Source organism: Somniosus microcephalus, chromosome 15 (assembly GCF_052327205.1).
Source record: "Somniosus microcephalus isolate GS21.2 chromosome 15, FLI_Smic_1.0, whole genome shotgun sequence".
Lineage (NCBI taxonomy): Eukaryota > Metazoa > Chordata > Chondrichthyes > Squaliformes > Somniosidae > Somniosus > Somniosus microcephalus.
The window spans coordinates 34,948,080-34,973,426 of record NC_141001.1 but is presented as its reverse complement, the minus strand read 5'-3'; the positions used below and the strand labels follow the sequence as shown (position 1 = coordinate 34,973,426).

Sequence of the window (25,347 nt, the reverse complement as noted above, 5' to 3'; positions counted from 1 at the left end):
CCTTTCTGCAAATCAATGGGGCCATGAGGACCCACGACTACACTGACATCCCTCCTAGAGAAGAGGTCTATGAGCCTCTGCCGTCTATTCTACATAGATAGCCATCTATGCTCCATAGAGACCATGTGCTCCTGCGAGTGGCGCATTAGCTGCTCCATGCAGGTGCCCATCCTTTCCATGGAGGAGCCTACCGTTGTCATCGCCTGCGACACGGTGGTGTTCATGTTGAAGATGGACTCCTCCATTCTCTGAACATTTGTAGACATCGCGCTCGCAAAACCTGTCAAAGCCTCCTGCACTTCTTGCTGAACCTCCAGGATCGCCCTCTTTCTGGGTGGCCCCCGAGGCTCAGTGCCTGCATGCAGCTGAGCAGAGCTGGGAGTGTCCTGCGCCCTCTGGCGAGAGGTCTCCGCTGCTGTCCCGTCTCCACCATCTGCTCTTGCTCACTTGTGAGTTATGAGACACCAGGTGACAACACGACTCTATCTTGCGTGGGACCCACCGAGGTGTGCGTATCTGCGCTGGTGCTGGGTGCGCTTATGTCAGGTGATGGTGCACCCTCAGAAGCTGGAGGCTCCTTTGAGGAGTTGTCTTCCTCTTGCTCTTGGATGGTGGTGGGGGCTCTTGATGGACCTATGGGAGAGTTTCTGGCTCGCTCCCAATAATCCTTTTTTAATCTTTCACAACTGAATGTGAAAGTGACTCTGTTCTGCTGTGTGACTGACTCAAAATTCTTGGTTATGCTTTGTAAGATTTTACAGCTGATCACGCAGCAGGAGCCAGTCCACTGTTAACACTGAGACTGCTCAGTGCTAAATCCATGACTTAATATGCCATTGAACCATATGGATGGACAATTGTGCGAGGTAGAACAGGTCTACAACAAGCGTCACCTCTTCGAGAGGAAAAGGTTGGGGGGTGTTGGTAGGGGATGCTGAGGACAATGGTTTTGTTCTTCCACTGTTTAGCTGGTGGAAATTGTGGCTCATCCAAGACTAAGGGGGAGAAATTGGGCACCTTAGCACCTCCGGGGGGAGCTAATGGGGCACAAAGCACTTACCAACCGGGCGCGGTGAGAAGATCGACTCCCACTATATTCAGTGGGAGATTTGTGGTGGCAGTATGGCATTGCGCCACAATCTCCTTTGCCCAGACATCGTGACCTCATTGCCGTGCGCATCGCCCCGGTAGCACCCCGGACCCGAACTTCGGTTCCGCCCCCTGCAGATGACACCGACAGCTGCAGGAGGTGTTCATTGGGAGGACGGGCGCTTCGGGGTGATAATTAAAGGCAAGGTGGCCGAGGGAAGTAAAACAAATTCTGAAATGCTCTTTCTCTTTTTTTCATTTGTCTTCGCCAGCGATTGAACAGCTCATTACTCTGCTGCAGTGCATCGGGCTGATCGGGCCGGATCATGGCTGCCGTCGGGGACCAGGTTAAGTTTTCCCCTTGCAGAGCCTGCAGCGATAGCCCTTCCCTTTAAGGGAGGGAAGGAGCCTTCCAACGCGGCAGCGCTGCCCGGCCCATCTACCACCCCGCCTGCTGCCTGTTGCGCTCCAGCAAGGAAGTGGACCGCTTGATTTAGCGCTTCACTTCCTTCCTGGAGCGCAAACCCCGAATTTTTTAAAAGTTGAGAAACATTAGCGCCTGTTGCTAATTTTTTCAACTTTTAAAAATTAGCGCGCCAAACAGGGCGACACCGAATTTCTCCCCCAATACATCGGACAAGCACAGAAGCAGTGGAGGGATCAACAGGGGTGGTGGAGAGGTACTGCTGTGTGTTGTCAGCGACATGTGGAAGCTCACCTTATGTCGCCAGATGATTTTACCAATGATAATTTCTGTAGATGAGGAATGCCGAAGGGCTCACCGGCGGACTCGCAAGGTGACGTGCAGAGGTGAGAAGAGTGGCCATTGGTAGAGATGCTCTGGCTACAATTGGATAGGTTAAGAGTGGAACCAAGTGAGGGCAGTCCCACTGAGCTGGACAACAGAGGAGGGTGGTGTGGTTGACCATGTCAAAAACTGTTGCGAGGTCAGGAAGGACGAGGAAGGATAATGCAGCACAGCCAGAGGCATTCGTTAGGGCTGGTTCAGTGCACATTGTGGAACAGGAGGCAGAGAAACTTCACAACTTTCTGATGCCAGAGCTAGTTGACTGGAAGAGATGGTTAAACAAAGCAGTACCCTGCTTCACAGTGACACATTATACAGTAGATTATTTTGAATGTAAATTACTCATTCCTTTCAGAGTACATTAAAAAAAATAAAACAATTCAGTCTTTCTTGGATTAGTTTGAGTAACTAAATCTAGTTGTAAGCTATTAAAGTCTTTTTCCCTCATTGAAGTATACACTTATTGGACAATGAGGTTCAAGAATGGTTTTAAGGGCCCTTGTCCTGTATTGTAACTTATTTCAATGTGGGTTATTCTTCTTGTGTTGATTTGTGAAGTGCTGGACAACTTTATTATATCTGACCCTCATTCGTGGGACTGTTCTTTGCTTTGTTACAGAGACTGCAGAATGAGCTACCTCTGACCCCAGAGCAATTGGAAGCTGTCTTCGACAGCCTGGACCAGGATAACAATGGCTATTTAACACCAGTAGAATTCAACATGGGTCTTGGTATGTACTACAACCCCTATTATAAATTGTGAAGATGGTATGATTGAAACTAGCCATGACTTTTCCTCAAGGTATTTCGAGATGGGAAGACTGGGTTCTAGGCCCCAGAATAAAAAGCATTGGAATATGTTTTAATAAATCCAATCGCTATAAAATATACTATTGACTCATGGCCACACTTTGAAAGAATCAATGGCAATGGGTCATCGATTTAAAATGATCAGTAAGAGAGTGAGGAGAGAGGTTAAGAGGAATTTCTTCACATGGACTTCTTTGCCACAGAGAGTGGTTGAGATAGCCACCACTGGTTATTCTAAGGGAAAACTTGGTAAATATTTGCATTAGAGAAAGATAAAACTATGGAGAGAGACCAGAGAAGTGGGATTAGTTTTAGATTGCTTTAGCAATGAGCCAACACAGTTACCACGGTTTCCTTCTATGCTGTAATTGTCTATGGCTCTATTTCATCCATAATTGTTGAATGGCCTCCTCCAGAGAGAACGACCTCCTCCAGAGAGCTCAGGAGTTCAACATTTTCTTAGTATTTGAAATGCAGGCATACACTGAAAATATAGGATGAATGGGCCTTTTTGTATAATACTGGGGCACATACAGGAGTAGTTACATATGCCAACACTCATAGTGCCATAATAAATTATTGTAATGAAGTTTATTGAATTTAAAAATACAGAATGAGATGAATAGAATAGCCGCCATCTGTACCTTTTGTCTCTTCGAAACAAAAGGCCACTCTCCAGTCAAAGTGAAAACAAAGGTAGTATGGGCAGAACTGCTTAGGTACAAATCAATTCTTCTTATAATTGGAAATATCCTTTTAACTCCCACACAGTTATAATTAAAGGTCCTGTGTAGAAATTGCAGGCCTACTTTGAAAAGGACATGTTGCGTCAGGATGGCCTCACTGTTGCTGGAAACCATTGGCAACACTGGCAGCTCCGAACGAATCCCTATTTTCCTTTTATCTCCCCGATGCCACTCAGAGTGGATTCAACACTAATTAGTCGGGAAATTAGTGTGCGCATTAAACTTTCATTAGCCCTCTGCAGAACTTGGAGTGGGCTGTTGTCGGCTGCAATCATTTCATCTCTTGTCATGGAGAGGAAATAAAACATGAAGTGAAACAAGTAAAGAAGCCTATGATGCATTCAGATCATTAGAGAATGAATTTCCTCCTGTATCTTTTTTGGCAGTACTACATAACTGGTCTCCTACAACACTCTGCTGAAAGCTTGATGGAAAACTTAGTGTAGCTAATTAGTAGAAAAGAGCAGGCTGCTGTCACGACGACAACTACACAATGATTAAATATAACTAGTGTTGTAATTAAAAAATTACTGATGGAATTATTACTTCTGCAGGCTTGCATGGTCTGGCTTTCAGCAATTGAAACCTCACTACATGATATGTTCCTGGCTAAAAGGTGCCCATTTTACAAACTGTGGCTGCCCAAACAGAGGGTACTTTGTTTAATCTGACTCGCGCCAACAATAATCTACCATTTCTGCTGGAGGGCCCTTGGTACTGTAATGGTGACGGTTGAATAATAAAACCATTAGCCTAGATCGCCAACCCTCGTTGCTAGGCATCTACTGATGAAATTTCAAGGCAGCAATTGTGCTCTAATTGTCTTTAAAGAGATTGATGCTCTCATGCAGATTATTTATTTCCACCAATATGATTAATTTTGAAAACTTTAATTTTTGGAAATGTGCTAATACAATTCTAAATGTCTTTTTTAGCATTTTGACAGAAAATCTATTTGGATCAGATAAAAAAAAAGTTAAAACCTTGAAATCCTTCTGGCATGCACCTCTTGCTTTCCCGCCCTCCCGTCAGAACAGCTCCACCTTTGTGCCTTCCTCATTTCACACACCCAATAAATGCAGCCTGCCCAGCCAGTGGGTCAACAAGAAGAGGCAGCCTGCCCAGCCAGTGGGACCGCAGGTGGATGATTCCATCCCGGATATCTTGGCCACAAAGGGGCTGTCTGGGATGTATCCTTCCATCTGATTTCTCCTCTTCAGCTTCCTCCTCTTCTGCATCTTCCTCTTCTGTATCTTCCTCTTCCCTCTGCAAGCGGATGCTGTAAATGTGAAATGACAGCATAAAATGCTGGAAATACTCAGCTGGTCAGGCAGCATGATGACTGGAGACGTGAATTCTGTTTTTCTCTCCACGGATGTTGCGTGACCTGCTGAGTATTCGCAGCATGTTCTGTCTTCTCAAAGGCCTTCATTTACCATCCGAGCACTTGCAAGCATCCAGCAGCACTCCCTACACACATAAAAAACGTTTCACATCTATTGCAGTAAGCCACCACTTCAATAAAATCAAAACAAAACCCAGTTCAAACCCTTAAATTCAAACTTACTTGAATGATGTGTGTGTTCCTTTAAAAGCTGCAGACATCGCCACAGTCAGCCTGTTTGCATGCCAGGTTAACCTGCATGTTTAGGACCCAGCGCTGAATTCAGTGCTAGGGTCGAAGTTGGCGTTGGTGATGTTAAGTCGACGTTGCACGCCGATTGAAGTCACCACTTCGCCATTTTTTTCCCAGGGCGCTGCCAGTTACCGGCAGCGCAAGGGGGGAGAGCAATATGGCCGCCGCCCCAGGACCCGCCACCAGCTGGCGAAAGAGCGGCGGCCACCATTTTATCGCCATTTCATGGCGCTACGGAGTGTCGGTAAGGAGATGAATTTCGAGCTCATTAGCTTTCTATTTTGCATATCCGCTAGTTAGAGAAAACAAAACTAGTAGAGAGTAACGGGGCTGGAACAATTGTGTGGGAATGGGATCAGAGCAACCCAAGTTATTGAATTTTGAAGATCATTGCCTGCTTTTGCTACTTAGCCCCAGTTATGTGCTTCTGAATTTTACTAGAAGTGGCTAAATATAAGCTCTTTTTACAGGTGTACAGAATTCCGCACCCCCCCACCACCACCCAGCCCAATCTTCATGAGAACCTTAGTAATCTTAAAATGTTCCCACCCTTCTCGCCTTGATTTCTCTGTGACAAGTTCATACTTCAACTGATGTGGCAGGCAACTTACTCTGAGGGGTTCCTACCGTGATTTCTCTCTAATTGCCTGCCAGGAGATGCAGGAGAGTGGCCCTAAGGTGACTGCCTTCCCAATTATTTATTTTATTTTCTCCATGATTTCCTGCGGTGAAGCACGTAGACTTCACCGAGAGCCTCCGACAATGGGATGGCTGAGATTGGCAGCTTTGTGTGGAATCTGCCCCCTTCCATTTTAGCTTGTCACCTTGGAGCACTGCCAGACTGCCCTCCTACTTCTACACTCTTAACTTGGGTCTTGCTGCTCATTCTTTCCCTTTAGTACACCAGTTCCAATACATGCAATTCCACTACTTGTTTAAATCTGAGCAGTGGGAGTCCAAGGGACTTGGCTTGTCCAAGTTTAAAGTTTTTTTTGATCCGTTGGCGAGTAGCTTGTAAGATTGTCTCTTGATTTTACAGGACAATTCATAGGCATCGAGGTGTTGCCAGCAATGGAGAGACTAGAAAGCTCCAAGCACGAGGAAACGTTTGAATCCGGCTGGTCTGATGATCTGGATATCGTAGACGATGAGGAAGAGAAGCAATTTTGTTTCATGATGCAGCAGCTCGGTGCTTCACGAATCTTTGAGGAGTAAGATTTTTACAATTCTGGCTCTATTGTTCATTTTCTGTCCTTCATCTAATGACATTTAGAGTCAAACTCTTAATCAGCTCAGGTCTTAATGTTAGAGAGGAAGGGAAAAATATTGGAAATATTACACCTTGATTAGCAGTAGTCGATAGAATGTGTTGAGTCTGTATGTCCCAGTTAGGTTTAGGATCAATCACTGGACACAGACAACAAGAATAACTTTTAACAGGTCTTTACTATTCGAAGGTCAGGGCTGAACTGCCCAGCAAATCCTTGCACAACACTTATATACCGGTGTGGGCACCACCGGTATTACAGTATTACAGTATACAGCAGCCAAGAGAAAGTAGTACATCTCTTAAGGTAGTTCTCTTTAAGGTGGAACAGGTTACTTACACCACAGAATGTACTTGGTACAGATGTTCAAAGAAAATTCAGGAGATTCAGTAAGTTGAAGTCCCATAGCTTCTCTATGGGATAAGGAATGGACCTTTTTGACCTTTCATGTTGTTCATGAAGAATGCCAGGAATTTTACTTTTATAGAAAAAAAAAGTAGTTAGCCTATTGTTCGGATTTCTTTTATACCCGTTGCATTTCTAGTGCCACAGAAATGTTATGCCGAAGAAGAACAAGTGTGCAGTGCAGTGATGTCCTTGTGGTGAAAATGTTTGTTGTCAAAAACCAAACAAGTTACCAAGCAAATTTTCCTGAAAACAGTGTTCCTTTAACTTCTCTGCAGCAAAGTCTGTTCTCTGAGTGTATTTTGACAGATCTTGACCCAACCCAAAGCCTTTCCACCATCTACAAGGCACAAGTCAGGAGTGTGAAGGGATACTCTCCACTTGCCTGGATGAGTGCAGATTCAACAATACTCAAGAAGCTCGACACCATCCAGGACAAAGCAGCCCGCTTGATCGGCACCCCATTTACCACCTTAAACATTCACTCCCTCCACCACCGGCGTACCGTGGCTGCAGTGTGTACCATCTACAAGATGCACTGCAGCAACTCGCCAAGGCTTCTTCGGCAGCATCTCCAAAACCCGCGACCTCTACCACCTAGAAGGACAAGAGCAGCAGGCGCATGGGAACACCACCACCTCCAAGTTCTCCTCCAAGTCATGCACCATCCTGACTTAGAAGTATATCGCCGATCCTTCATCGTCGCTGGGTCAAAATCCTGGAACTCCCTACCTAACAGCACTGTGGGAGTACCTTCATCACACGGACTGCAACGGTTCAAGAAGGCGGCTCACCACCACCTTCTCAAGGGCAATTAGGGATGGGCAATAAATGCTGGCCTTGCCAGCGACGTCCACATCTCATAAACAATTTTTTTTCAAAATGTCGACTAGGCACAGTGTAGAAGGAAGCTCAGAGGGCCTGTCTCACCCAGTACACTTGTAGCTCCTTTAGAAGCAGAGAGTGGAACAAGTGACTGCAGCAATGTGGAAAATGACTTTATATTGGGCAGGGTCAAGACTCTTATTGGGTTTTGATTGGGTTAAGTAATGTACATTTCCCTCTTTTCTTCCCCCACCCCGTTCTTCAGACAGAGAGGGTAGGGCTGCTTTTAGTGGCAGCATTGTAAGTGTTACATTTCACCATACCAGATTAGGTAGAGGGAGAATCAAACAGGCTTCCTATTCTTCATTGCTATCCAGTGATCCTTGGTATGCCTTGTGTGTGGGTGTCGGGTGAGGACCAAATTGGGTTCGGTTGTGATTACTCTCACTGTCAAACAATCGTGCTGGCATTCCTTGTCTCTGACTTCATGTACAAAGAGATACCAGAGGGCACCAAGTTCCGGTGGAATCGTACCCCAAAAAGGAGATGATGCCTCCAGATGAGGAAGGGGGAACTGCAGGATCAAGCCTCACCAAGTAATAGTTTTGTTAGAAAGGTTGATGTACAGGAATGTGTAAGAGAGAGACGGAGGGCTTTTTGTGCGGACTGGAGGAGAGAAAGAATACAATCTGAAATCTAACCTGATTGGAAAGCCTTGAGTAAATTCCTATATTGAACTGCTGCAAAATCAGGTCTGGGACTGTCAATGTAGACATGAATAAGCAGAATATACTGTGTGGTACAATAGAACTGTGGCTATCATTGAAGATAGATTCAACTTTGGCCATTGTTGTCTGCATCTTCCAATCACAAGGCACTAGCACAAAACCAATCGAGCAGTACTTTATTCAATAGGCACTGACCCCTGAGAGAGCTTATATGTTGGTGATGTGATAAAAGCAGAAATGGAGACACAGGCAGTCAGTCAGGCCTAGCAAAGGATACAGTCAGTCAGGATTTGAAAATTGAATGCTGCAAGGGCACATTTTGGTCAGGCTCAGGAGAAAAATGAGATTGGTTAGTTAGGAATTATCTTGTTTAAGACAAGTAAGGTGACTAATTGATGTGGGGAAGCATATCATCTATTCATAATTTTGTATTGTTATGCAAGGAAAAGTTGTACTGATTGAAGTAAACAAGTCTGATCAGCTGTTGCTTTCTATGTTCACATGCTGTGATTCGTGTCTGATCTTGTCCTACCAAATATTTGCTCAGTCTGCCTTCAAAAAAGATTGAAAAAGCACACATACAAAAGGCAGAAATATCCAGTTCAGATCATAACAACAACAACAACAACTTGTATTTATATAGCGCCTTTAACATAGTAAAATGTCCCAAGGTGCTTCACAGGAGCGTTATAAAACAAAATTTGACACCAAGTCACAAAAGTAGAAATTAAGGCAGATGACCAAAAGCTTGGTCAAAGAAGTAGGTTTTAAGGAGCGTCTTAAAGGAGGAAAGAGAGGTGGAGAGGTTTAGGGAGGGAATTCCAGAGCTTAGGGCCTAGGCAGTTGAAGGCACGGCCACCAATGGTTGAGTGATTAAAATCAGGGATGCTCAAGATCTGGCCAGAATTAGAGGTGCGCAGATATCTCGGGGCAGGGGTGGGAGACGGTTGAGCGGCTGGAGGAGATGACAGAGATAGGGAGGGGTGAGGCCATGGAGGAATTTGAAAACAAGGATGAGAATTTTGAAATCGAGGCGTTGCTTAACCGGGAGCCAATGTCGGTCAGTGAGCACAGGGGTGATGGGTGAACAGGACTTGCTGCGAGTTAGGACACGGGCAGCTGAGTTTCGATAACCTCGAGTTTACGTAGGGTAGAATGTGGGAGGCCAGCCAGGAGTGCGTTGGAATAGTCAAGTCTAGAGGTAACAAAGGCATGGATGAGGGTTTCAGCAGCGGATGAGCTGAGGCAAGGGCGGAGATGGGTGATGTTACGAAGGTGGAAATAGACGGTCTTAGTTATGGTGCGGATATGTGGTCTGAAGCTCATTTCAGGGTCAAGTATGACACCAAGGTTGCTAACAGTCTGGTTCAGCCTCAGACAAATGCTAGGGAGAGGGATGGAGTCGGTCGGTGGCTAGGAAACGGAGTTTGTGGCGGGGACCGAAGACAATGGCTTCGGTTTTCTCTATATTTAATTGAAGAAAATTTCTGCTTATCCAGTACTGGATGTCGGACAAGCAGTCTGACAATTTAGAGACAGTGGAGGGGTCGAGAGAAGAGGTAGTGAGGTAAAGCTGGGTGTCGTCAGCGTACACGTGGAAACTGATGCTGTGTTTTTGGACGATGTCACCGACGGGCAGCATGTTATTAAGAAATAGGAGGAGGCCAAGGATAGATCCTTGGGGAACACCAGAGGTAATGGTGCAGGAGCAGGAAGAGAAGCCATTGCAGGTGATTCTCTGCCTACGATTAGATAGATAGGAATGGAACCAGGTGAGTGCAGTCCCACCCAGCTGGATGACGTTGGAGAGGCATTGGAGGAGGATGGAGTGGTCAACCGTGTCAAAAGCTGCAGACAGGTCGAGAAGGACAAGGAGGGATAGTTTACCTTTGTCACAGTCACAAAGGATGTCATTTGTGACTTTGATGAAGGCTGTTTTGGTACTGTGGCGGGGTGGAAACCTGATTGGAGGGATTCAAACATGGCGTTCCGGGAAAGATGGGCATGGATTTGGGAGCCGACAACATGTTCAAGGACTTTGGAGAGGAAAGGAAGGTTGGAGATGGGGGGGGTCAAGGGTTGTTTTTTTGAGGAGAGGGGGACAGTACCTGAGGAGAGAGAACCGTTAAGAATGTTAGCTAACATGGGAGCCAGAAAAGTAAGTTGGATGGTCAGCAGTTTAGTGGGAATAGGGTCGAGGGAGCAGGAAGTGGGCCTCATGGACAAGCTGAGCGTGGAGAGGTCATGAGGAGAGATCGGAGAGAAACTGGAGAAAGATGCGAGTTCAGGGCTAGGGCAAGATGTTATTGTTACGCCACTGGGTTACCCTACCATATAGTTTGATATTGGGCAGTACAGCACACCCTTGAACATAAGCTGGTCAAACCACTTACTCGATTGACCATCACTACTGTACCTGATAGAATATCTATGACAAAGCCTAAAACTTATAACACTGACATTAATTCTTTCATTTTACTACTCTAATGCTATAATATAAATGAATAATCTGGTGTCCACATTAGATATGTGCTGTTTCTTTAAAATCTTTCTTTTCTCCCCTTTCAGTCAAAGTGAGGTGAGGGAGTTATGGGCCAGGCTAAGGAGGGACAAGCCTGAGTTGCTGGCTAACTTTGAACAGTTTTTATCTAAAATTTCAACACATATCCAGGAGGTGCAACATGATAAGGACACCATGGAACAGGCATTGAAACGGTAATCAATTGTGATTTTTAGTAAGTGTGTACTGTTGTGCCTTATATTCAAAAGTTGTGGAAATGCAATCTCTTAGTTTTATTCTCTCCTCTCTGACTTGATTCCTGACCATTATCCAGCAATCCCCATTGGAAAGTATGTATTTACAGATGCCAGGTGAAGACAGGACTGGGTTAATGCCTTCTACCCTCATAGTGAATAGTTGGCCAACACTCACTGTCTGGGCTCGCATATGAATTATGGGCACTTGGGTTATTAAATTCATGAGAGGAGGAGAGAAAATAGCAAGAAGGGAAATATTGTGCATAGGTGTCAGAAACTCAAGGCATTTTAGGCTTTCTGCTAACTTTTTGTATACTTGACTCTTTTTTGCTTTTGCTTTATATTGAATTAAATTTATGTTTTCTTTGTTCATCACCAATTGTTTCAGTGGCAAAAATCGGAGAGTGTTATTCCAAGATAAATCATTTTGTTCAGTACTCATCTGTTGCAGCAAGCAGTTTATAAGTGTAGAGCAGTGTAACGTCCGTGTGTAATTGAGACACGGACTGCAGGAGTTGGTTATAACAGGTGTTTACTGAATGGAGACAAACCTGGAACTACTATACAAAGTTACTACACAGGCTTATATACCGGGGTGGTCACTACTGGTACTGCAGTATACAGGGGCTGCAGAATATAGTTCCTTCTTCAAAGTACATACACTACAAGCAGAGTTTTTGATTTTCTTGTCTGGAGCACGTTTCTTTGCCTTAAATACAGGAAGGAGTGTGACCATGACCGAGAGGTACGTTACTTGTATGAGGAAATGGAGCAACAGATTAAGAGAGAGAAAGAAAAGCTGTTGAGTCAGGTAACTCTTTGATTTTATTTATGGGACACAGTAATTGCTTCAAGCAGCCTCCATTTCTGCTAAACAGTTTTTAATAAAGTTAATTTCCTCAAAATTCTGGGTATGAATTTATGTTTTAGTTCATTCATTATCAGGAAACCTATCCGATATATGTTCAGTTTGCCATGTAGGATACCTATTTCCTTCAAAACTCATACCTACCTGTTACTCTTGTATGTGGTGCTGTGATGGGTATTCCCAATGTTACAAGTGTCATGCTGTGTGACTCAAAATACCTGCTATTTTATAGTGAGAATATAGCACCCTATGATTACTTAATCTGGTTACTAGGTTCCCACAAATCACTCAAAATACTTCCTATTTTTTTGTCTGTTATTTTTTCAGTAACTGAAATTTCTAAAGTCCAAAATAAGGGTTTAAACAAATCACAAAATTATGTCTTTCACAATAACATGATTAAATTTACCGGCTGAATTGTCTTTTTGCCTTTTAATGCCTTCATTAAAGTTTTTACTTGAAGGCTTCAGTCTCTCCAAAAAACCTGAGCTTGGACTTGATATTTTGCCCAGAGCTGTGACTTTGTGAACTAAATTTGGATTGTGCAGTCTGAGCGTGTGCAGTGTATTTAATTTCCTGGGTTGCATCAGTAATATCCAGTCAACTGTACTGATGGAATATTTTTCTTTAGTTTCTAACACTTTGTTCTCAGTAGCTTTTCTTCAAATAATTTTGAAAAATGAAAGGACACGTTTCAAATGCTTTGAGATAAAATTTAAAGTGAACATTTTGTTTAAATGAGAGAGGTTGTGTGAGAGCAAATAGGAAAAGAATGACAGTGTTCTGATTACACATCCATTATAGCTTTTGTTTTATGTTCTATAAACTGTAGAAAGTGTATTATGCTGAAGCAGTCAGAGAAAGGAATGTACGAGAGGAAAGGGGAGAGAGAGAGACTTTATATTGATCAACTTAAAAAACACCTGTTGAAATTTGAAGCCAACTAATTGGCTGGCCATGGGATGTTTTACTACGTTAAAGGCGCTGTATAAATGCAAGTTGTTGTTGCCTCCCCTTGTTTTCTTCACGGGTGTAAGGAATTAGCTTTCCCTTTATATAGTTGATGAAGGACAGAGTTCCTAATTGTTAACACTTCTATGAGAGAAGGGGAGAGTCAGATGGAGAGGAAAGCTGATGGACAGGATTTTTCTCATTCTAATTTTTTTTCAAAACACGTCTTTGAATTTTGAAAGTAAACAAAGCCTTTTTGAGGGGGAACAGATATAAAGGAGGAAAGAGTCAAAAGGTTTGTTGCTTCAAGTCTCACTTCAGAGACTTGAGCACAAAAATCTAGGCTGACACTGCAGTGCAGTACTGAGTGGATGCTGCACTCTCAAAGGTGCTGTCTTTTGGATGAGATGTTAAACCGAGGCCCCGTCGGGCCTTTCATGTGGACATAAATGATCCCATGGCACTATTCCAAAAAGAGCAGGGGAGTTCTCTCTAGTGTCCTGGCCAATATTTATCCCTCAACCAACATCACTAAAGCAGATAATCTGGTCATTTCTCTCATTGCCACATGTGAGAGCTTGCTGTGCACAAATTGGCTGCGGCATTTCCTACATTACAACAGTGACTACACTTCAAAAGTACTTCATTGGCTGTGAAGCGCTTTGGGATGTCCTGAGGTTGTGAAAGACGCTATATAAATGCAAGTTCCTCCTTTTCTTTGAAATGACTTGATATCTGTTCTAATGATGTTAGCTGAAGGATAAATGTTGATCAGGACACTGGGGAAAACTCGTCTTCAAATAGTGCCATGGAATATTTAACATCCACTGAGAGAGCAGCCAGAACCTTGGTTTAATGTTGCCTCTGAAAGACGTTACTTCATACGATGCAGCGCTATCTCAGCACTGCACTCAAGTATCAGTCTAGATTAGGTGCTCAAGTCTCTGGAGTGGAGATTAAACCCACAGCCTTCTGATTCAAAGGCAGGAATGCTACCACTGAGCCAAGGCTGACACCTTTTGCTGGAGAATAAGAGAAAGAGAGGGAATGGCTATCTTGAAACCTAGCTGGCCAGGAACTGAGGCCAAATGAAACATAATGCAGTAGGTCTACCAAAGGCAGAGGTGAAGGGGAGGCAAGGTGTATTATAACCTGCTCAGTTTTATCGTATGATGCTAAAGAGAGGCTCAGGCCTACACTGCAGTATTTTAATTGGCTTGCTCTTGCCATCTATTTCTACAGGATGTGTGGAAGCACAGCGACCGAAACCATCAGCTGCAGCAAGAACTGAAAAGTAAAGAGCAGGACATAGAAAATATCATTCTACGGCAGAAGAAGGTATGATGTGGCTTATGCGAAGGTTCACAAGGCCTTTCAACTTATTAGTTAGCCTGATTGTCACTTTGGAATTTTTTGACCATTTTTCCACAGGAAAAAATTTGTGGGGAAAAAAAGGGTTCCATTTACGATGTTGTATTTTAAAACAAAGTGTATTCAGTGTGTTTTTCAAAAAAAAATGTACCTAGATGAAATGTGGTTATAATGTTAATGGGCTAAATGTTGAAATTGTTCCCCAAAGACTGTAAACATTAATGACCCAGAAATTCAGGTCTCCACGGGTGAGTACGCACGGGGTACTCACCCGTAGGCCCGATGTAAGTGCCGGTTTCCTGCATGCACTGCGCATGCGCGGGAATCTGGCACTTCCGGTCCACTGAACAAAGAGGTTCAGAGGTCGAACGCGTGCGCGGGGGAGGCTGCACGTGCGCATCAAACTTAGTTTTTTTTTACAGGTTTCTCTGGGAACGTAAGCCTACAGAATTTAGAAATGAAAAAAGCAGGCGTAAGGCCTGCTTTTCACAAGGTAAGTGGTGAATTAATTAAAATTAACAATTTTTTTCCACAGGTTTATTAATTTGGGTCTCCACGGGTGAGTACGCACGGGGTACTCACGCGTGGGCCCAATGAAAGTGCTGGTTTCCTGCATGCACTGTGCATGCGTGGGAAACCGGCATTTCCGTTCCTCTGAACGAAGGGGTTCAGAGGTCGAACGCATGCGCGGGGGAGTCTGCGCGTGCGCTTTGAACTTACGTTTTTTTTACAGGTTTCTCCGGGAGGGTAAGTCTTTAGAATTTAGAAATGTAAAAAGCAGGTGTAACGTCTGCTTTTTACAAGGTAAGTGGTCAATTAATTAAAATTAAAACACTTTTTCCACAGGTTTATTATTTTTAAATACTTTAAAGCAAGGTAAGTTTATTTTTAGCCCCGTTAGACTACAAAATTATTTTTTTCAAAAATTTAAATTATTGTTTAAAATAGTTATTTAATGTAATTTATAGTTTATTTAAAAAGTGTGATTTAAAAAAAAAATTTATTAGAAGGTTTACTGCTATTTTGGGGCCGTAGTATTTATAAGTCTTGACAGGTCTTCCTGTCAAGACTTATGAATGGGCTTTTCCCTCCTCTGATTGGCTGCCCATGGCCCACGTGATCCCAGGGGACACATCGCACTAACTGCACCCCTGGGACACACAAGCACTGCGCGCCGGCAGCTGGACCAGGCCCCGGATCGGAATTCCACGGGGCCCTACAGCTCAACTGCCGGCGCGCAAGGTAAGTGCAGGTCGGGGGCTTGCACCCGCGGGAAGCCCCCGACCCGAATTTCTGGGCCATTATTTTTAAATACTTTAAAGCAAGGTAAGTTTATTTTTAGCCCCGTTAGAATATAACATTATTTTTTTCAAAAATTTAAATTATTGTTTAAAATAGTTATTTCATGTAATTTATAGTTGATTTAAAAAGTGTGATTTTTTCAAAATTTATTTGAAGGTTTAGTGCTATTTTGGGGCCGTAGTTTTTATAAGTCTTGACAACACTTCCTGTCAGACTTATGAATGGAGCATTCCCTGCTCCAATTGGCTGGGGCTTTTATGACCGCTTCAATTTTTCAGGTGACTTATGCAACCCTTCTTTGTTAATTATATGGCCACAATATGATATTTGTTTCTGGAAAAATTCGCACTTGGGGCGATTTGCTCGTAGGCCCCGTTCTCTCAGTCTAGTGAGCACCTGCTCCAAATTGGCAAGGTGCTCGTTGTCGTTTTATCCTGTTACAAGGATGTCGTCTAGGTAGCATTGAGTCCCCGGAATCCCTTGGAGGACTTGTTTCATAGCTCTTTGCCAGATAGCTGGAGCTGATGCTACTCCGAAAACCAGTCGATTGTACTGGTACAGGCCTTTGTGTGTGTTTATCGTGAGATACTTTTTAGAGGCCTCCTCAACCTCCATCTGTAGATATGCCTGTGCCAAGTCAATTTTGGTGAAACGTTTCCCTCCGGATAGTGAGGCGAAAATATCTTCTATCCTCGGAAGAGGATACTGTACCATGTGAAGGACCGGGTTTACAGTCACGTTGAAGTCCCCACAGATGCGAATTTTTCTCTGTTCTTCAGATTTATCATTATTCAACGTTTTCTTCATGACCGGGACGATGGGTGTTGCCCACTCGCTCCAATCTATCTTGGATAACACGCCTGCCTTTTCCAAATTCTCCAGCTCTGCCTCGACTGCTGGACGAATTGCGTATGGCACCGGCCTTGCCTTAAAAAACTTGGGAATTGCCGCATCTTCCACTTTTATTGAGGCGGTGACGCCTTTCAAGGTTCCTAGTTCCTGTTGAAACACTTCTTTGGCATTGGCCAAGATGTCTTTTAATCGTTGAGGTATGATGTCATCATCATTTTTTTTCTTACTGGTCACCGTCAGTGCCTGAATGGAGTGCCAGTCTAAACGTATCTTCCTGATCCATTCACGTCCCAACAGCGGTGGACCACCATCTTGCAGAACGTATAAATACAACTTCTGTATTTCCTTGCCGTTGTATACAACAGGCACTCTTATTTTCCCTCTGGGGTATACTTTCTGCCCCGTATATGTCTTCAAGATAATGGATGTGTCTTTTAAAGGTATATGCGGAAATAGCCGCTTGTAATCCCGTCGACTTATGACGGTCAGAGCTGATCCTGTATCTAGCTCCATTTTAACTGGGGACCCCGCTATCGTGAGGGTAACCCAAATGGTCTGGTAATCTTCTTTGGCAATTACATTATGTAATTTGAGACAGCTTAGTCTCTTGTTTCCGGAGTCGCTATCGCTCTTCTGGTCTTCGGAGCTACTGTCCGTCATCATTTGTACCTTTCTGTACTTTTCCTTATTGATTTTTTTTCTGTCAGTGGATTTTTTGTTTCCAGATCGGCATACACGTGCAATGTGTCCCATCTTTCCGCATTGCCTGCATGCTTTGTCCTTGAACCAGCAGTCCCTCTGGCCATGAGTGGATCTGCCGCAGCGATAACATCTCTCGAAACCCCGTGTCATTTCATGGGTGCCGAAGTCCTGTGGCTTTTGCTGTATCTCTGCAGCTCCTCTTGCTGCTGCTTCGTATGATACAGCCATACTGAAAGCCTTGTCCAGTGTCAAATCTTTCTCAGAAAGTAGCCTTTTCTGTGTTCCTTCACTTAGGAGACCGCAGACGAATTTGTCTCGTAGAGAATCTGCCAGTCCTGCCCCGAATTGGCAGTGCTTTGACAGCTTTCTTAATTCAGTGAGGTAATCAGCGTTACTTTCATTCTTGTGCTGATTCCTCCTGGAGAATTTGAATCGTTCCGCTATCAGCAGCGGTGTTGGGTTTAAGTGCTCCTGTAGGGTATCAACAATCTCCTTAAAATTCTTGTCCATCGGTTTGGCTGGAGTGATTAAGTTTCGTAACAGCCCGTATGTCCTTGCGCCCATCAGATTTAGAAGTACCAATGCCTTTTTATCATCCTCTACTTCATTCGCTGTGCAATATACCTCCACTCTTTCCACATATGTGGTCCGATCCTCTATATTACTATCGAAAGCAGTAATATTGCCAGTCTTAGGCATCCTGAAAATCAAAAATGGCGCCTCCCGCGCTTTCCTTTCTTCCCTGCCGAGAAAAAATGGCGCCTCCTGCGCTTTCCCGCCACTGCCACTGCTGACAACGCTGTTCTCCGTGGTTTTTATTTACACAGATATTTTTAATAGCTGGAGACTCGTTCCCGCTGGACTCTCTGGGAATTTTCCCTCCCTCTGCTTGATCCGAACGCCGACCTGCTTTGCAGCGCCGGCCGTCTCCCGAGTGCTCCACCCTCCATCTCTGTTTGCCTCTGCCTTCCGACTCGCTGCTCGGCCCCGCTGCAGAGCCACCCGATCGAGCCCCAGCCTGCCGCCCAGGAAGGATTAGTGCAGTACCTGCCACCAGCCCGGCTAGCTGGTGAAACCACAGTTTTTTTTTCTTCGACCTTTGTCTGAGGAATCGATCTCCTTGAGGTGCTGCTGAATTGCAGGTAAGTCCGTTTCCAATTCGTCGCCACTGTTGTATCCGTGTATTAATGGAGACATGGAATGCAGGAGTTGGTTTAACAGGTGTTTACTGAACAAAGTCTGGAGGTGAACTAAAAGATACAAGACACTATACAGGCTTATATACCCAAGTGGTCACTACCGGTATTACAGTACACAGGGGCTCTTAAAGCTACATAGACTACAGGTAGCCCCTGACCTGAATTTCTGGGCCAACGAGTAATTTGTTAATGTATTTCAGTAAGCACCTGACACCCATTTTGTTGAAGTCTCTGGTCCCATGTGCTTGGTAGATGTAGAAGGGTTTCGACCCGAAATGTTGAATCTATTTCTCTCTCCACGGATGTTGCCTGGCCTGCTGAGTTTTTCTAGCATTTTCTGTTGTTATTTCGGATTTCCAGCATTTGCAGTATTTTGCTATCGTATTTTTGCTTGGTAGATGTGATGTGGCAGGCTTTTCATCCTGGCTGTAAACTCTGGGAGATACAAGAAGCGACAGAGACACAGGCAGACAGTCAAACAGCTGTGATGGCAAGCTTTTGTAAGGCGCAGGAGCGTTACTTTGTTTAAGTCAAGCAAGATCACCCAGTTGGTGGGTGTGTGTGTATGTCGTGCCTTCATTTTTTGTTGGCCCAGAAATTCGGGTCTCCATGGGTGAGTACGCGCTCGGTACTCACGCGTGGGCCCGATGGAAGTGCCGGTTTCCCGCATCGGCACTTCCGTTCCTCTGAACGAAGAGGTTCAGAGGTCGAACGTGTGCGCGGGGGAGTCTGCGCGTGTGCTTTGAACTTACGTTTTTTTTACAGGTTTCTCCGGGAGGGTAAGTCTTTAGAATTTAGAAATGTGAAAAGCAAGCGTAAGGCCTGCTTTTTACAAGGTAAGTGGTCAATTAATTAAAATTAAAACATTTTTTCCACAGGTTTATTATTTTGAAATACTTTAAAGCAAGGTAAGTTTATTTTTAGCCCAGTTAGAATATAAAATTATTTTTTTCAAAAGTTTATATTGTTTAAAATAGTTATTTAATGTAATTTATAGTTTATTTAAAAAGTGTGATTTAAAAAAAAAAATTATTTGAAGGTTTACTGCTATTTTGGGGCCGTAGTATTTATAAGTCTTGACAGGTCTTCCTGTCAATACTTATGAATGGAGCATTCCCTGCTCCGATTGGCTGCCCATGGCCCACGCGATCCCAGGGGACGCATTGAACTAACTGCGCCCCTGGGACACGCAAGCACTGCGCGCCGGCAGCTGGACCAGGCCCCGGATCGGAATTCCACGGGGTCCTCCAGCTCAGCTGCCGGCGCGCAAGGTAAGTGCAGATCGGGGGCTTGCACCCACGGGAAGCCCCCGACCCGAATTTCTGGGCCAATTACACATGGACAAGGTGTGCTGATTTGAATTAAGTGAGTCCAAATCATTACTTTTAAACACCCTAATCAACGAAACATTAATGTAAAACACCCTAACCAGCAGAATAGCGCATGTTAGCCCTGTGTCCAAAACTTACTGTGCATAGATTTAATGAGAAATTGTGAAGGTGGCTTCTCCAAGCCTCCCAGGGTTTCCAATGTTACATTCTTTCATTCTTTTCTTCCTTCTTTAAGTAAATCATGGCATCTGTCATGTACCGTTTTGGTTCATGATTCTCTTCCTGCCGAATGCAATCTTTACCTCATGTTTTACAACTACCCATTTGTTTCAAATAGTTTACCAAACAGCTGACAGAGACCTCATTCATACCCTTTTCACACCAGAGTGTTACTTCTTATTTATTGCCCCCTGAACCATCCCCTGAAGTAAACAAACCTCTGATGTATGCACTCACGGCAGCCCCCCTGCTGTGATAAAAGCCTGCGTTTCAAAAGCTTCTCCTATCGGCAATTTTGAGAAGGGCTTTTGAGAATATGATTGAAACAAATCCTTTCCATATTACTGTTCTGCTCTATTAAAAACAAAAGCAATGTAAAAACACATCGATAATCTTACAGAGACCTGCCCTGTCACTTCAGCAGCAAGCATGTCGCTGCTAGCGTCTTTGATAGTGTTGTTGTAGATTGTCATCCTCAGTCACAGTTACCCATATGGAGACACCAGTAATGTAGTAATTCAATACAGAATGGATACTGTTATACTTGGATGGTCTTGAATGTTTTCACAAGCAAACTATAGATGGGCATTCAGGACTGTGGAGATGGTGATGCATACAAACAAATAAAATTCTGGTGATTTTTTGTGTATGGAGCACTGGTGTTTGCTAATACAATGGCCCAGAAATTCGGGTCTCCACGGGTGAGTACGCACGGGGTACTCACCCATAGGCCCAATGGAAGTGCCGGTTTCGTGCATGCACTGTGCATGCGCGGGAAACCGGCACTTCGGTTCCCCTGAAAGAAGGGGTTCAGAGGTGGAACGCATGCACCAGAGAGGCAGCGCGTGCGCATTGAACTTACATTTTTTTCCCAGGTTTTTCCGGGAGGGCAAGTCTCCAAGAGTTACACATATAAAAAGCAGGCGCAAGGCCTGCTTTTAACAAGGTAAGTGGTGAATTAATTGAAATTAAAACATTTTTTCCACAGGTTTATTATTTTTAAATACTTTAAAGAAAGGTAAGTTTATTTTTAGCCCCATTAGAAAATGTAATTAATTTTTTCAAAAATTTAAATTATTGTTTAAAATAGTTATTTAATTTAATTTATAGTTATTTTAAAAATGTGATTAAAAAAAATGTATTTGAAGTTTTAGTGATGTTTTGGGGCTTATAGTATTTATAGGTTTGACAGCTCTTCCTGTCAAACTTATGAATGAAGCATTCCCTGCTACCATTGGCTCTCCATGGCCCACGTGATCCCAGGGGATGCATCGAACTAACTGCGCCCCTGGGATACGCAAGCACTGCGCGCTGGCAGTTGGAGGAGGCCCAGGATCGGAATTGTAATGTATATACCTTTAAGGGAGGAACTACTTTTTACAGCTCATGTATACTGTAGTACCGGCAGTGACCACACCTGTATATAGCACTGAGTAGTAATCTGTACAGGCAGTTGCAGTGTGAGCCACGTTGAGTAAACACCTGTTGTACCGTTCTCCGCAGTCTGTGTCTTATTATACACGGACGCAACATTGGCGACGAGGCAGGTTCGAACCTACCTGCAACTCTGCATCACCTCCTGGGGATTCGTTCCTGGAGATCAGTGGATTGGAGGTCAAGGCCAGAGACTCGGGCGTCGACCACGGGCAACCGCCCAGTCATCCAGCAGAGACTCGAGAATTGCGGGGAAGGCTGTCGAGAGTCAGGCTTGGCTTTCCAGTCGAGGTGGTTCAGCAAAACGGGCTGGCAACAGGTAGTGTGCAGACCCTTCCCGGACAGCAGCGGGCTAGAGCCCGACTGAGCGGCACAGCAAAGGGCCGAGCAGCGTCGACGGGGGACAGAGAGAGAGGGCAGAGCGCACAGGGCGCAGCCGGTGTTCAGGGGCCGAGCAGCGTCGGAGAGAGGGAGAGAGAGACGCGCAGAAACCCACGCGGCGCCGCCATTGCCACGAGGACCGCCGAGAGTGGTGTTGGCAGCAGCGCAGGAGAAGCGCGCGAAACCTACAGGGCGCTGCCATTGCCACGAGAACCGGCAGCAGCGGGGGAGGAAGCAAAGCGCGGGAGACGCCATTTTAAGCCATTGGGAGACGCCATTTTAAACCACACCCAAAATGCCGATGAGTGGCAGTATCACCGCATTTGACAATGAAGTCGAAGATTGGACTACATATATCGAACGAATAGAGGTGTACTGCAAGGCAAATGAGGTGTCAGATGACAAGAAAGCGTCGGTATTGTTAAATTTAATGGGTGCAAAGACGTATGGTTTATTACGAAATCTAGTAACCCCAACGAAGCCAATGGAAAAGAGTTTTGAAGACATAGTAACGATACTAAAGGAACATTTAAACCCCACACCGCTGCTGATAGCAGAAAGATTCAAGTTTCACAAACAGAACCAGCATAAGGATGAAAGCAATGCTGATTATTTAACAGAACGTTGCAAGCTATCGAAACACTGCCAGTTTGGAGCGGGACTGGCAGATACCTTAAGGGACAAGTTTGTGTGTGGGCTTCAAAGTGAAGGAACCCAGAAACGGCTTTTACTGAAAAGGACCTTACGCTGGAAAAGGCTTTCAGCATTGCGGTATCATATGAAGTAGCAGCAAGGGGCGCTGCAGGGATACAACAGAGACCGCAAGAATATGGCACAAACGAAATGTCACATGGAAACGAAATGTCATATGGAACAGAGAAGTGCTATCGCTGCGGCAGAACAACACACGACCAGAATGATTGCTGGTTCAAAGACAAAGTGTGCAGACAGTGTGGAAAAGTAGGACACATAGCACGAGTCTGCAGGTCGGGAAAGAAAACCAGCAATAAGAAACCTACCAAAGGAAAGTACAAGAAGGTACATAAGATGACGGAGAATAGTTCAGACGAACAAAAGAGTGATAACGACTCCGAAAGCAGGGAACTGAGTTGTCTGAAACTACATAATGTGATCACAACGGAGGATCACCGAACCATTTGGGTCACTCTCAAGTTACCAGGAGTCCAGGTAAAGATGGAATTGGACACAGGATCAGCCCTAACAGTCATAAACCGACGGGACTACGAGCGGCTATTCTCACACATACCCTTGAGAGACACAAAAATTATTTTGAAGATGTACACGGGGCAAAAAGTCTACCCCAAAGGAAAAATAAGGGTGACCGTTATATATAACGGTAAGGAAACACCAAAACTAGACCTGTATGTATTGCAAGATGGAGGACCACCATTACTGGGACGTGAATGGATCCGGAAAATACAACTGGATTGGCATTCCATACAGGCACTGACTGTGGCTGACAAAAAGGATGACGACGTCACACCTTGGCGACTGTCAAAGATCCTATCTGACGTGAAAGAAGTGTTCCAGCAAGGACTCGGAACACTAAAAGGCATGACAGCGACGATTAAAATTGAAGAAAATGCAAGCCCAAAATTTTTTAAGCCCAGACCGGTACCTTATCCGATCTGCTCAGCCGTTGAAGCAGAGCTGGAGAGTCTGGAACGTTCAGGTGTACTGTCCAAGGTAGACTGGAGCGAGTGGGCTACACCCATCGTCCCTGTGATGAAAAAGTCGTTGAGCAGCACGCCCGGGGAACCAAGGAAGGTTCGCATCCGTGGGGACTTTAAGGTAACAGTGAACCTGGTCCTTCACACTGCACAATATCCACTTCCGCGGATTGAAGATATTTTCGCCTTGCTATCTGGAGGGAAATGCTTCACTATGATTGATCTGGCCCAGGCGTATCTGCAAATGGAGGTAGAAGAAGCATCAAAAAAATACCTCACAATCAACACCCATAAAGGTCTCTACCAATACAACCGGCTGGTATTCGGGGTAGCATCAGCTCCGGCTATTTGGCAGAGGGCAATGGAACAAGTCCTGCAAGGGAACCCAGGGACCCAGTGTTATTTGGACGACATCCTGGTCACGGGCGAAAATGACAGTGATCACCTTGCCAACCTGGCGCAGGTGCTCACTAGATTGCAGGAATATGGGCTCTGAGCTAACCGCCCCAAATGCGAGTTTTTTAGAAAACAGATCTCGTATTGTGGCCACGTTATCGATAAAGAGGGGTTACATAAGTCCCCAGAGACAATTGAGGCAGTAGTCAAGGCTCCAGCACCGGAAAATGTGTCACAACTGAGGTCGTTCCTCGGGCTGGTAAACTACTACCATAAGTTCTTGACAAATTTGTCTACAATACTACACCCACTGAACACCCTACTGCAACTGGGGTGCCATGGAAGTGGAGTGACGAATGTAGATGAGCTTTCCAGAAGAGCAAAACACTAATCACATCGAAAGAGGTATTGGCCCATTACAACCTGGCATTACCAATTCGGTTGGCATGTGATGCGTCACCCTATGGCATTGGAGCGGTGCTGTCGCACAAATTCTCGGACGGCTCAGAGAGGCCAATAGCCTTTGTGTCACGATCACTAACCTCAGCCGAGCGTAAATATGCCCAGATTGACAGGGAGGCCCTCAGCCTAGTGTGGGGAGTGAAAAAGTTCAATCACTATCTGCACGGGCAGAAATGCACCTTGCTGACTGATCACCAGCCTCTTGTCTCCATTTTTAATCCGAAGAAGGGCGTTCCGGTGATGACTGCGCAATGACTACAAAGATGGTCACTTTTTCTAGGGGCGCACCACTATGAGATTGAATATAAAGGCACGAAACAGCATGGAAATGCTGATGGGCTATCACGCCTGCCACTGCCTACTGCGGAGGAAGCACCAGCAGTGGATCCTGTCGAAATATTCCATTCGACTATAGTTGAATACCTACCGGTAACTAACGCTTGTATCGAAAAGGAAACCCGAAATGACCCGACACTGTCTCGGGTATATGATTTGACGGTGAAGGGATGGCCAGCACATGGCGACTCACTGTTGCCAGCATTCTCGACAAGGAGAGAACAGCTGTCAGTGTGCCGGGGGACCTTGATGTGTGGATCCCGAGTGGTAATTCCACCCAAGTTAAGGGATAGAGTGCTCAATGAGCTTCATGAGGGTCATCTGGGAGGGGTAAAAATGAAAAGCCTAGCCAGGGCTTATGTGTGGTGGCCAGGAATCGATAAACAAATCGAGGACCTGACCAAGAGCTGCTCAGGATGCCAGAAAGTCCAAAATGCACCATCACAGGCCCCTCTACACCCATGGGAGTGGCCCTCATCTCCATGGCAACGGGTGTATATTGATTTTACTGGTCCATTCATGGACTCAATGTTTTTAATAGCCGTGGATGCGCACTCGAAATGGCCTGAGGTCATCAAAATGTCCTCCACCACGGAGAAAACTATTGCCGTCCTACGGACCATTTTTGCCAGGAATGGCTTGCCAGAACAGATTTGCTCTGACAACGGACCACAGTTTGTGTCCGAAGAGTTCCGGAGGTTCTTGAAAAAGAATGGGATAAGGCATTACACATCCGCCCCGTATCATCCAGCCACAAATGGATTGGCTGAGAGGTTCGTA

The 25,347-nt window shown here is 44.9% G+C and overlaps 1 protein-coding gene across 1 annotated transcript in view; it reads left to right on the top strand.

Annotated features, from left to right (window-relative positions):
* LOC147106625 (EF-hand calcium-binding domain-containing protein 4B-like) overlaps positions 1-25,347 on the top strand; it is a 214,591-nt gene that overhangs the window by 58,831 nt on the left and 130,413 nt on the right. Inside the window, exons 2-6 of the mRNA XM_086007640.1 lie at positions 2,517-2,628; positions 6,129-6,300; positions 10,884-11,030; positions 11,793-11,883; positions 14,134-14,229. Coding sequence (XP_085863766.1) covers positions 2,517-2,628; positions 6,129-6,300; positions 10,884-11,030; positions 11,793-11,883; positions 14,134-14,229 — 618 coding nt within the window. The remainder of the gene's footprint in view (positions 1-2,516; positions 2,629-6,128; positions 6,301-10,883; positions 11,031-11,792; positions 11,884-14,133; positions 14,230-25,347) is intronic.